At 42.4% G+C, this 13,255-nt stretch overlaps 1 protein-coding gene and 1 long non-coding RNA gene across 2 annotated transcripts; one reads left to right on the top strand and one right to left on the bottom strand.

Annotated features, from left to right (window-relative positions):
* Positions 1–3,281: 3,281 nt before the first annotated feature.
* Positions 3,282–6,159, bottom strand: LOC129360113 (uncharacterized). Its single transcript, XR_008605979.1, has 3 exons — positions 6,019–6,159; positions 3,552–3,635; positions 3,282–3,379 (listed from the first exon to the last, which is right to left on the bottom strand). It is a non-coding gene; the product is annotated as an uncharacterized LOC129360113 (long non-coding RNA).
* Positions 6,160–6,263: 104 nt separating this feature from the next.
* six2a (SIX homeobox 2a) lies at positions 6,264–12,387 on the top strand. The gene is made up of 2 exons (XM_055030209.1): positions 6,264–7,476; positions 9,961–12,387. The coding sequence occupies exons 1-2, from the start codon at positions 6,917–6,919 to the stop codon at positions 10,271–10,273; spliced, it is 873 nt and encodes a 290-aa protein (XP_054886184.1). The 5' UTR covers positions 6,264–6,916; the 3' UTR covers positions 10,274–12,387.
* The last annotated feature ends 868 nt before the right edge of the window (positions 12,388–13,255 follow it).

Raw genomic sequence — 13,255 nt, forward strand, 5'->3', positions numbered from 1 at the left:
AAGTTTCCAAAGTTCTTCTCCCTTGTTTGGGTTTATTCATCCTGAAAAAAAAAAATGAAAAAAAACATGGAAGCCTCAAATTTTGAGTCTTCAATCTGTTCACTGTTTAAAATGTAAACTGGTAATCATGAGCCAATTATACAGCCCTGCCTTTGTGGCTCTTTGATGCGGAGCAGGCCGAAGTTTATCTGATCCTGGATATTGGTCCCAAGACAGTTTCTTACTCGCGTGCCATAACAATGTTAGCAAAAGCAAGCTAACCTCCGGCTAGGCCTGGCAGGTCAGAGCATACTGATGTACAACAACTGCTTTGCAATCTATGACAAGTGTATCTGTACAATATTTAGATCCGTGAAAGGCATGCAAAAAAAAAAAGAAAGAAAGAATCAGTTGGTGAATTCACAAAAGCTGTAATTGTCATCCTTCTGCCAAAGAAATCACATTAAATATTCCTGCTTTTGTCCAGATTACACTCACCAAATTATGGGTTTTGTAATTCCACACCGGCGTGTGTTTGAAGTCATTAATGGGAAACCCGCAGCGTTGATATAAATCAGAGTGGGACTGAAGCCCTACACGCCTGCACATTGCCAGCTTGACGAGAGACAGGACTCTGGCCGTTCCACCATAAAGGTTAGGAACCGTGAAATACCTGAGAAGTGCTGGAACCACTCTTCCTTTCAAATTACGGCCTAATGCATGCTATACAGTCCCGGCGGTGGGGGCGGGGGGACGCCTTGGCCGGTCCATAAAGGGCTCAGTGTGCAGCTGAAATGACCGTGCAACTCCTGAAAATAAACAAGAATCAAATGGAGTGATTGATCGAATAAATTAAGGGCAGCAGCGAAAGCGCCACGCTCTCTCTTTTGCTCTCACTCACCACCCAGCAGCACCCCCCTTCACCTTCCCCGACCCCGCTCCCTGCAAACAGACACAGCTACTCATCAGCCATGATGGCCAGCCTGCTAGAAAAACAGACACTTGTTGCCGTTTTGCTGCTGTGTTCAGGCCATCTGCATTTGGCGTGGGAGTTTTGTCCACACCTCCACGGTGGGGTGAGTGGGGTGAGTGGGATGCTGACGGTTTTTTGGCTGCTGCTTGACAAACCTCTCATGGGATTTCACTCTCTGATTTTGATCAGCGTCCACAAACTATATAGTTTTTTTTTTTTTTTTAATTGCTTGTCTGGTACTGTTTGACTGTTTAAATGGCTCTTGGTTCATTTCAGTTCGTGCTCAATTTTTTTTTCATGAAATAAAATACAAGATTGGATTGTTGGTATCATCTAGAAGTACAGATTTAACTGGGTGATGCTTTTGTTTAACGGTTATTAATATGTATGTTTATTTATTTTGTCATTTTGTCTTTCAGATCTGCACAAATAGTCACTTTTTAGTAACTTGTACATGTTTTGAGTGCTGATGTTGACAAGTGATTCAGTGTTTCAGATACACCAAATCAGAATGACAAATCAAACTCAGACATGTTATTTTGTTGGCATGAATAATCGTTTTAGGCCTTCTGTCTTTGAAACTTTCCAAACAAATGATCTTTAATTTAAAATTATTTCCAACCTCAAAACAAACCATAAACTTTTTTCTATGGCGTTGAATGTAGAAATCTATCGTTCAGTCCACATCTGTTTCATCCAAGCATTGCTTTTTTTTAGCCTTTTTGCCAATCGAAGGTCATCTCGATGCCAAAAAGAAAAGAACAAACAAATGCGTTTTTAGATCTTTTTGAATTTCAAGCAGAGCCCATCAAATGCAGTCTGCGTTCCTTAAAAAAGAAGAAAGCTAAAATAACACTTTAATTCAAGCATCAGTTTAGGCACAAACTTCTTAAGCACTTGCGCCAACCCCTAACACAATGACGCCCAGGGTGAAGAGCCGTGTCACACTTTTAGAAAACGAGCTACTTTTGACATTATTGTGGTTGAATTTATCGGTGTGCGAAAACCTGACATGTGGTCACCACCTTGAGCAACACATGGATGAAATAAAAAGAGTCCAGATTTTAAGGCAAACTTAAATAATGTCATCCTACATTTATGGAAACTAATACAATGAAAGGGTTATTGTGGGGAGGGGGGCTCAGAAATATTCATAAATGAAAATATTTAAGATTTTATCCACACTGTGGGTGGATCCAGGGCTAAATAAGCTCCTGAAGTTTTGTCCTGTCAGTGGTAGCGTCACTCTTTCAGAAGAGCAGAAATTTTAAACTAACATGTTTATGCTTTAACATGTTAGTATAAATACAAGGTCTTATTTTCTCGTATCTATAAGACCAAATAAGAAAAGGGATGAAGGAGCCCTTTTCAATGTAAAGTTGTCGTGTTCAACTTCTCCAAAGGGTTTTGCTAAACTGCACATAAAGTTTTGCAGACTTCATGCTGGCTGGACACGTTTACATTCCCCTTTTCTTGGACTTGCCCTCTTCATGTCCCCTGACCCTCGGATGCAGCCCCGCTTAACGTGGCCGTGTTTGTTATATCATCCTCATCAGGTGAATGTGATCTTTTCTCACCTTTTAACTGCCTTTAAACGGCGAGGCTGTATATTTTAGAGCAGAGCTGGAATCCGAACCCCCCAATCTGATGAACCTGCCGTCTGGCCGGAACCTCCGTGAAACAAACCCTCACACAGGCACGCCTGCCTCACCCCTTATCCGCTGTCCCTTCATGCTTGCTGAAATCTTTACCTGGTCTCTGGGGTGACAAGATGGATGTAAACAGACAATTACCGAATAGATCCTCATTGATAACCACCTAAACCAGGATCGACACAAAGATTACCGATTTGCTAGTCTCTCCCTGTCACGTCTGCCTACCTAAAAGGTTTCTGATCATCAATCTAACTGGGAGTTGCAATAGTTTTATAGAATAAAGTTCAAATGAGAATCCTGCAAGACTTAAATCAACACTTGGTCTGTGTGTAACACACACGTGCACAACAAAACATGCACATCTTGCAATAATCAGCTCAATTAGTTGGAGGACGTGGTTCAGAGTGGCTGAAGTGAGCGGTGGGAGGTTGTGAAAATAAAGGGCTGGCTATTAGGGGAAACGTGATCTTCACTCATCAGCGGCTGGAATAGTTACCGTTTCAGAGCCGGAGCCCTCTGATCAGACTGATCTGTGGAAACAAGGGGTTTACAAACACTGTCAGGGGACAGACATGGGACCCCGGTCCCTGCTGGCCCGCTCACACCCACTGCTGATTGTGAACAAACCAACACAAGGAAGACACTTTGTGTTTATATCGTTTGATAGCCGGCATTTTTCTTCATGCTGTAGTGCAACTGTCTCAGCATTGTCCTTTTCTTCTTCTCTTAGATGCACTGTGGTTCAGAGAGAACTTATCAGTTCACAAAAGAGCTGAGAAAAAAAAAGAGAAGAGAAATCAATCAAAACCAAACTTTGTGTTGTAACCCGTACAGCAATTTAAGCATTCTGCAGGACAAAGAAAGATGGTTGGAGAGAAAAAAACAACAACTATTTATCATAAGTAACAATGGGAAACACCAAAAACAACAACAATAGCACAAACCTCAGCAGGTGCAAAAACGGGACCTGGGTGTTGTTTTCAACATCATCCAAGAAATGAATGAATGAAGGATGGAAGACACGTCAGCTGAAGAAGAAAGAACACATCCTTCACCAAAGCAGTGATAAAAAAAATCTGAGAAATTTAAACAAAATTTCTCAGACTCATTTCCTTCAGTTCGAAACAAAGGAGAGTTTTGAGTGAAGAGTCATGGAAATAAGTAAAATAATCATAACAATAATAATAAAAATACACAGCATTAATCATTTCAATGTGCTTTTCATACAGTAAGCATAACATCGACACATGCACTGCAGCACTGTTTTTGCTCGGAGCCGCTAGTAGCCTATTTGCAATTCAGGGTCCTTGAAATAGGACCCTGAATTGCAAAGCTTGAAATAATAATAATAATAATAATAATAATAATAATAATAATAATAATAATAATAATAATAATAATAATAATAATAATAATAATAATTCAGAGTTAAAACTTAAATTTTATTGAAGACCAAGAAATTAAAGTCATTTTCTGATTCTCCCCACCACTATCTTTTTTCCACGCCACGCACGGTCCCTCGGCGATTCCCATTAATCAGCCTAATTCCGTAATACCCCGAGAAGTGCGCCTTCCTCTCCCACCCCGTTTCCATTCATGAAACGGGGTGGGAGAGAACCGGGTGCGGACGCGGGGAGCGGGCTCTCCTTACAGGTAATAAACGCGCGTCGTAATTGCGCCATATATATTTTTTTCCTTTTTTTTTTTTTTTTTTAAACAGCGCTTAACGCCGCGGCTCGGATGAGACGCAGCGTCCCATTGGCTCGTGTGAGCGTCGGATAGAGAAACAGACAGAAAGGGAGATTTAAATTTTAATATTTGTGTTGGCACTGAATGTTTCTTCTGAGAGCTTAATATTTAATGTGATTTTTTTTTTTGGTTTTTTTTTTTTTTTTGTTTTGTTTTGTTTTTGTTTTTAATTCCAAGCACCAAACTTCTTTTTCTTTTTAGGAAAAATAATACAATTTGGTAGCTGGACGCGTTTAGCAGAAGATCTCCAGTTTATATTCAGTGCCATTCGGCCATCAAGAACAAACACAAAAAAGCAGAGGAAAGTGTGTGTCAGCGTGTGCGTGTGCGTGTGCGTGTGCGTGTGCGTGTGCGTGTGTGTGTGTGTGTGTGTGTGTGTGTGTGTGTGTGTGTGTGTGTGTGTGTGTGTGTGTGTGTGTAGTTTGGAGCAACTGTGTGTGTGGAGTGACGTGATACCGTTCGCCGGTGTTGCTGACAATAGCATCTCTAATAAAGAGGTCCCCCGGTGAGACGATAGAAATCTAGCAGCTGGTCGAGTCTTTGGCCCCGCAGTCAGCAGCAGCACGTCTGAAATAAGTCACACTTCTGACAGCAAACAGGTCCTTCCGCTCTCTCTCTCCGTTTGATCATTTATTTCCAACAAATTTAGCCAGCTCTCTCTAGACTCAGATTACTCGCGCTCTCGTCGTTATTTATTGCCATTATTGCAATGGCTCTTATTGACACGAGGAGTGGCGTTTTTATTTATGACACTCTACTGGAGAAGAGCTGAGATCTGTGGTCCTGTCTTGACATGGAGCGAAAACAATGTCTCTTTTCCTTTCTTCTCTTCTGTTTTCTTTTCTTTTCTTTCTTTTTTTTTTCTTTTCTTTTCTCCCTCCTGCCGGTTTTTCTCAGGTTCTCCTCCCGGCCTCCTCGGTTCTGGGTTCTGGGTTCTGGGTTCTGGGCGGAGCTGCTTTCTCCATCAGAACCTCCAGATATTGCTCCACTGTCTCACCTCTAATTTAAATGTCCATCTTCTGTGTGGTCGGATCTGACAAGACTTAGAAACAATACAACCGCTTTATGCAAAAAAAATAAAAAAGAAACAAGGGGGGGGGGGGCTACAGGCGGGGTAACGCTATCCCGTTTATATATTAAAAAAACAACAACAAAAAATGAATCAAGTTGAAATATTAAAATAGGTTTTAAAAAAAACATACCACATCTTTTTAAACAAGAGGCCTAGGAATAATAATTTTAAAAAAACTGTATAGGTAAACATATTTATTCAAGGGAAATATTCATATTAATTCCCTCCCAAGCACTTTTTACATGCAGCATTTCTTTTGACTTTAAACGCGGGAGCTTCGCTGAGTTTGAGACTTTTGAACCAAGCAGCTGCTTCTACCGAAAACATCCATGTCTGACTTCCTGGAGAAAATAATCTTCCTTCTGAGAACCATTCGTCTTTAGATATTCATGAAGTTTCTTTTTATTTATTTATTTTATTTATTTTTTTTGTAATGTTTTAATTATTGTTAGACGTATTGATTTGTTTTGTTTTTGTTTTTTGTTTTTGTTTTTTTTTTTTTTTGCTCGTTAACATTCAAAGTTAAACTTTATTTCATCATTAATTTATCTTATTTATTGTATCTCAGAGTGTCAGTGTCTCGGGCTCACTTCAGAGCGCTTCCAGGCGCGTTGAAGACGCGGTGATCTCTTGCCCCTGCGCGCTCTGGCGCCATCCTCCCTCCAGCCGCGAGAACAGCGCGGCTCTCTCCTTCTCCCCTCCGGCCCCGCGCCTCCTCTCTGCTGCGCGCTCTTTGGCTGCCCCGAGTGTCCGTCAAAAAAAAAAAAAAAGAAGAAGAAGAAGAGAAGAGTAATAAAAGCGTTTAAGAGAGGTAGAAGAGGGTGAACGGGGGGGGAGGGGGGGAGAAAAAAAATCTGAGCAATATTTCTATTGGGAGGGCGGGCTGGACACGCAGGGAACAATCGGCTCGACTTTGCCAAGTTGCCACCTCAAAGGGTATCGGGTTACGCTGAGTGACAGCGTTACCATGGCAAATAATTTGACTGAGGCTATTGTCTTATCCTCGCCATCCCCGGGTCAGATAACCGACCAATCAGAGTTCATATAATCGCTTGTCTTGCCAGCTTAGAATAATATTATTAAAACGAGCCGGCGAGTCTGCTCTCCGGGAGTAGTTTATGCAGAATCGGCGCAGAAAAGGTGGAGGCGTACGGAGGAAGGAAGGAGCTCCACATTTCTCTCTCTCTCTCTTTCTCTCTCTCTGTATTTTCGCCGCAACTTTCACGAGGAACTGTCGCCTGGGGATCTGCATGGCTCAGTGGGCACTGGAGCTGGATATTCCCCCTAACCCTTGAGTGCGTATAGGTTGCTCTTCTGGGACACTGTTGTTGTTTTTTTTGTTTTTTCTTTTTCCTTTCCTTTTTTTTTTTTAATCTTATTTTTCCCTGACACTCGTGGACTTACTGCGTGTCGCTTTAATGAGAGACTGAGACGCGAGACGTGGAAGCGAGGCACAATCTGATCTGCGCGGGGTCTGCGGCCGCCGCCATGTCCATGCTCCCCACGTTTGGCTTCACGCAGGAGCAGGTCGCGTGCGTCTGCGAGGTCCTGCAGCAAGGGGGGAACATCGAGCGGCTGGGACGCTTCCTCTGGTCCCTGCCGGCCTGCGAGCACCTCCACAAGAACGAGAGCGTCCTCAAGGCGAAAGCCGTGGTCGCCTTCCACCGGGGCAACTTCCGAGAGCTCTACAAGATCCTGGAGAGCCACCAGTTCTCGCCGCACAACCACCCGAAGCTGCAGCAGCTGTGGCTCAAGGCGCACTACATCGAGGCGGAGAAGCTGCGCGGCCGCCCGCTCGGGGCCGTGGGGAAGTACCGCGTCCGGAGAAAGTTCCCGCTGCCCCGCTCCATCTGGGACGGGGAGGAGACGAGCTACTGCTTCAAGGAGAAGAGCCGGAGCGTGCTGCGGGAGTGGTACACCCACAACCCGTACCCGTCCCCGCGGGAAAAGAGGGAGCTGGCCGAGGCCACGGGACTCACCACCACGCAGGTCAGCAACTGGTTCAAGAACCGGCGGCAGAGGGACCGGGCGGCGGAGGCGAAGGAGAGGTAGGCGCGTCTGCAGATAAAACTATGAACATGGTGGAAAAGGGGGGTTAAAAACAAAAACAACAACAAAAAAAAAGCAGAGTCATGTAAAAACAACATGGTGCTGAGTCACAAGCACTTTGACGCGCTGACCTACATCTGAAAATATGTCCAAAACATTCCGACCCTTGCTGTTCATTCTGCCTCTTTGACCACATTTATTTATTTATTACATTAAATCATATCAAAACAGTCCGGGCTCGCTCTTCTTCTTGCTATTGGGCGTCTGCGGAAAGTGTTGGAGTGCAAAAGTTTGGAAGACAGGAAATTAAAAGGTTCACCGTTCGGCAAATTACAAGGACATGTAAGCGTACGTTTACCTCTCCTTTTATGCCGTGGTAATTACACTTATTATCACCCGAGGTTTTACTTTCATATCAACATCAGAAAAAAGCAAAAAAAAAGCTGAAACAGACACACGCGCGCGCGCGCGCAAACACACAAATATGTTGTTAACCCAAACAACCCTGGAGTGAGCAGAAGCATCTGAGGACATGTCTGTAGGTAGATGCTTTTTATTTGTATTTTTTAAAGTTTTTTTCTATTTTTATTTTTTACAGTCCATGCTTCCAGCGTGTAGGCTACATTTGAAGGATTTTTTTTGTTGTTGTTTTTTGTTTTTTTTGTTGGAGGGGGGAATTACTCAGGCAGGCTCTGCAGAGAGGTGTGCGCCCCAGCTGGTGTCTTCTTTCAGCCTCTGGCCACTAATTCGGGCTGAAAGCTCCACGTAAATCATGCGCTCGTGCAGGGGAAAGGCTCGGCGCTCACGTATATAAACTGTGCCACCTGTAACCCTAAATTACAAATGTTTCGACACAGCGATTGATTTAGCTAATAAGCTCTAATGACTTTTGGAAAAGGTCGGGATTTATGGCCGCCTGTCGTTGTTTTTGTGTGTGTGTGTGTTTTTTTTTTTTTTAGTCTGTATGGCAGCCAAACGAGAGTCTTATTATTTCTTTAATGACCAGGTATGCACGAATGGATTGCTGGTTGCCGCGTTAGTACGTGATCTCTCTGCCTTTCCGCAAGAGAGCAGTTGCAAATAAGTTATAATCAATCGCTCTGCACTCACAAAACAGACTGTTGCAGCGATGCACCTCGACTTGCATTGTGCACACTTCAGATAACATCTCTGACAATAACTTATGCACAGTGCACATCAACAGAAACAAGACACGCAAACTCGCTTCTGATGGAGGCAGAAGATGTTTATACACTTGCAACAAAGTTTTTAAACCTCAGCGCTCAAACACCTAATAGTAGACTCTTCCAAAAATATATATAACCTAGATATTCTGTCTCGGTGAAATGTCCAACTTTTCCTCAACTTCCACGGCTGAGACCTGCTGCTCATTGGCACCGACTGACGCCTTCAGGGGATAAAATAAAATGGGAATTTACACACACAGGCACCGCGTCGGAGAGCTTTGACTTTAGCTAAAGTAGAACAAGTTCCTGAAATAGTTACAGAGAGAGATTGTGTGTGTGTGTGTGTGTGTGTGTGTGTGTGGGTGTGTGTGTGTGTGTGTGGTGTGTGTGTGTGTGTGGTGTGTGTGTGTGTGTGTGTGTGTGTGTGTGTGTGTGTGTGTGTGTGTGAAAGGCAGCATGGGAACTCTTCACCCGGTAGCAACAGCTAAGAAGAGCCGGTCATTGTCAACAACCGATTCAGGGCTAAAGGTCGACGACCTTAGCGAGCTTGACGTCACTGAACTAGCTAATGCTATTTGTTTACAAATCAAAGCCGTTTCTGTTGTACAGTGTGACTGTTTTTTCTCCTTTTCTGAGCTCATATAGTCATTATAGTTGTAAACATAAACACTTTCCCATATCAGTCGACTGAACCGTCATTCCCAGTTAAACTTTAGTTTGAATGTGAAGGATTTACTGCACAAATAAATTAGCAAGCAATGGGAGTTTTTTCTTTTGAACGTCACATTAACAAACACATTTTCTTGATATTTATATATATATTTGTAGTGAATTAAATGTTTAAAATTTGAGAGTTCCCAAAGTCCTTTTGTGTGTGTACCATTCTCTGAACAATTGCAATAACAGTTGACTGAGAACAATTCAATTCTAAGAAAAGTTTTCAGGTTTTATATCATATAATAAATCATATAATAATCAATAAAACAATGGTTTAAGAATGTACCCATTAAAAAGTGCATATACTAATCAATATCCATGATTGGAAAATCTAAAAGGGGTAAAATGTCTCACTGTTGAAAAGTTGTTTTTATAGTCTGTGTGTCTTTTTTCTAAATGACGTCTCACCAATTTACAAAAATATGCATTGCATATTTAATCTCTCCTTCCTTTCCATATATATATATATATATATATATATATATATATATATATATATATATGTTTACATGTCAATGCTGTGAAATGCCTGTTGAATGAGTTTGCGCCAGATTAAAATTGAATTCCTCTCCCGTTCAGGGAAAACAGCGAGAACTCCAACAGCAACAGCCACAACCCGCTATCGTCTTCCATGAACGGAAATAAAACTCTTTTGGGGAGCTCGGATGACGACAAAACGCCTTCGGGGACGCCGGATCACACGTCCCCGAGCCCGGCCCTGCTCCTGGGCTCGAACGCCGGCTTGCCGCCGCTGCACGGCCTCGCGCCGCCGCCGGGACCCAGCGCGATCCCGGTGCCCGGCGGCGCAGACTCGGTGCACCATCACCACTCGGTGCACCATGACACTATACTGAACTCTATGTCTTCTAACCTCGTGGACCTCGGCTCTTAGAAAAAAAAGAAAAAAGAAAGGACACTGAGAGGGAGACAAAAAAAAAACCTTTTTGTTTTTCTTTTCTTTTTTTTTCTGGAGATGGTGGTGAGAGCGAAGCTTCAAGCACTTGCGGTAAGAAAGACTGGGAGTCTGCGAGGACAGCCACCATGACAAACCTGTTGGGTCTACGCGCAAGTAAAATGCATCTTTTTTTTCTTTTTTTAAAAAACAAAAACTAAAAAAACAAAAGACGTTTTCCCGCCACTTCTTCTCATCTCAAACTTCAAATTTGTGAAGTTTTCAACAACCACAATCTTAGGCTTTAAAGCACTTAAACGACAGCAGCTGATCAAGCGGACGTCAGGTTCTCGCAGCACTTCGGTCTCGCTGGAGGAGAGAACTGGTAGGGGAGGAAAATGAGAAGCAAAGGCGTATATCTGAATGTAATTACATATTATCTTATATTGTTGAAAACAATAAGAATAATAATAATAATAAATAAAAACGTGTCTTAATTCCTGCACCGTTGTTATTGTAGGAGACTCGGTTTCCCCCTGCCTGTATTGTTTACATTGGGGTTTTCCAAGAAGAGCCATATGCAGACTTTCTGTTCTGTTTGTTTTTTGTTTTTTTTTTTTTTTTGCTTTTCTTTCTTAATTCGGTTTCTTTGTTTTGTTTTTTTTTTTTTTTTGAAGGAGGTCGGACTGATATGTTCAAGTGTCTAATTAGAGCCGCGACGACGTGAAGTATCTCAGCCTCCCGACAATATATGATGATAACAATGATGATGATGATGATGAATAGTATTTACATTTTTATTTGGAAAGAGACTGCATGTAAGCTCTGCGCTTAACGGAGGAATAATGAAGCGACTCATATAGTTCCATATAAACTTTCCAATAAAAGAAAAAAAAACATCCACGGACTAAAATCGATTTATTCCTGTGATTCTGGATCATTATTGCCCCCTAATTTATAGCAGACCTTTAGATAACTTTTATATATTTTTATTGCTTTAAACTAAAGGTGCAACCATAAAAATAAATCTCATTATTTTCTTTTCTTTTGCAGTTTTTACTTTAAAGCATTCGAAAATGCAAGAAAATGAGTTGGGCGGAGAAACAAATATTGTGTTTTATTTTCGCGTTGAAATGAAAAAAACGAGGAAGAGAGAGGAAAAAGAAAAAAGAAAAAACGGAGACACTCAGTCGAGCACTTGGTAAAAGCAACACAAGTCAAGAGGCCGGAACATGTGGCGCAGAATCCAGACGCGCATCTCCGAACAGGGGAGACGTTCATCTCCACGTCGGAGTGATGACACCTTATCTGTCCTCGCTCGCTCAGTTGAGGGGAACAAAAGTGCCGTGCTGGAGTTTTTTCTTTTTTCTTGTCGATGGAAAGAAGAAGAAGGAGAAAAAAACACAGAACTGGAAAGTAGCGTTGAAAGAAGACACTTTGTTTGAACAGCCTGGACTGTGAAACACCTTCAGCTCCATCAGCCCGAGATGTTTGCAAACGTCTCATCTCATCTGTAATTAAAAAAAAAAAGTTTTGTTTTTTATTGCTTTGTTTTTGTAGATTCGTATCCGCAGCTTTTGGTGTTCGCAGTTCAAACGCTGGAGGTGAAGGTGGAAAATCGCCATTGTGAAGCCAAGCGGATGGAGCTCAAACACGGCTTATATAAAACACTGGTGGCCCATCGGAGCCACCCGCAATTTAAAATACAGGGACGTGTTGCTGTGCGCGTCTTTTCCCCGTTTCAACACATTTAGACACCTATTTAGACTTTTTGTTGTTGTTGTCAATCTTTTTTTGTACCTCTCCCTTAGACGTCAGTGTCATTTTATGGAGATATTCTGAGTTTCCAGCTTTTATGCCTTTTTGACCCCCGTCGTTGTTCACGTCTTTTTTTTTCACATTTTGCTTCACTTTCCACCCGCATGTCGACAGTAAGTCTTTATTGTATTTTATTTCATTATTATTATTTTTTTTAATCACCTTGTATTTCCGACCACACTTTAGACATATTTATTTATTGATTGATTTATGTCTCTGACGTCTTTTCCCTTGAAGTCTTTTCATTTGAAGCCACATTTAGACGCCAATAAACGTCTTTTTTGTTGTTGTTTGGAGACACATGTTCCCTTTTAAAGTTTTCAGTCTAATTCAAACGCCTTTTCTTTTCTTTTTCTTTTAAACAACTGCACACAATCGATATTTATCATCCACTTGTTAATCGTCCGCCGACGTATTTATACAGTCGTCTTTGTAGGCGTCGACGACAGCAAACATCCTGTCCGTCGTTCATTCTCGCCCGGGAGGCCCGAGCAGAATATGAAAAGTGTTTACACGAAGAGTGTGCTCGGAGGTTTCTCTGTCTCCTTCCTGTCTGTTAATGTGACTGATCGTTCACACCGCGTTCTGCCCGCACGAGGGTCAATTACCCACGCGGCTCAAAGCGTCTCCAATTAACGAGGATCTCTATTGAAAACAAGGCCGTAAAAGAGGCTCGCGAGGAGACGTGCCCTAATCCTCACAGGATATCTGGCCTCCCACCAAAAACCGGCCGCAAATATAGCTGCGATTTTTTTTTTTCTCGTCTCCACTCCTTCGTTTTGTTCCCATTAGCTTGAAATGGGAACTGGCACCGAGGAAAGGCAAGGCTGTTAAATGTTGTTTTGGCTGGAGCGCTTTAGAGGGGAAAAAAAAAAAAAAAAAAAAAAGAAACCCACCAGTGGTGAAGTAAAGGGGCCCAACAAACGCAGATCTAACGCTGGAGAGCTGTTTTTATGGGAATAACGAGCTTTCGAGAGAAAAAAGGAAGAAAAAAAGCGGCAAAAACAATCACCGGACAGGTGGGAACTAGTCCTGATTTCTACAGGCGATTTAATCGGCCGTCGATAAAAACCGCAGTGGGAGGATGTTGCGGTTCGGTGTGTTTGGTCACAAAGTCATGATGGTGATGGGACTACTGTATATCTCTAGGGACACAATTACCGT

Source organism: Poeciliopsis prolifica, unplaced genomic scaffold (assembly GCF_027474105.1).
Source record: "Poeciliopsis prolifica strain line A6 unplaced genomic scaffold, Auburn_PproV2 SCAFFOLD005, whole genome shotgun sequence".
Classification (NCBI taxonomy): domain Eukaryota; kingdom Metazoa; phylum Chordata; class Actinopteri; order Cyprinodontiformes; family Poeciliidae; genus Poeciliopsis; species Poeciliopsis prolifica.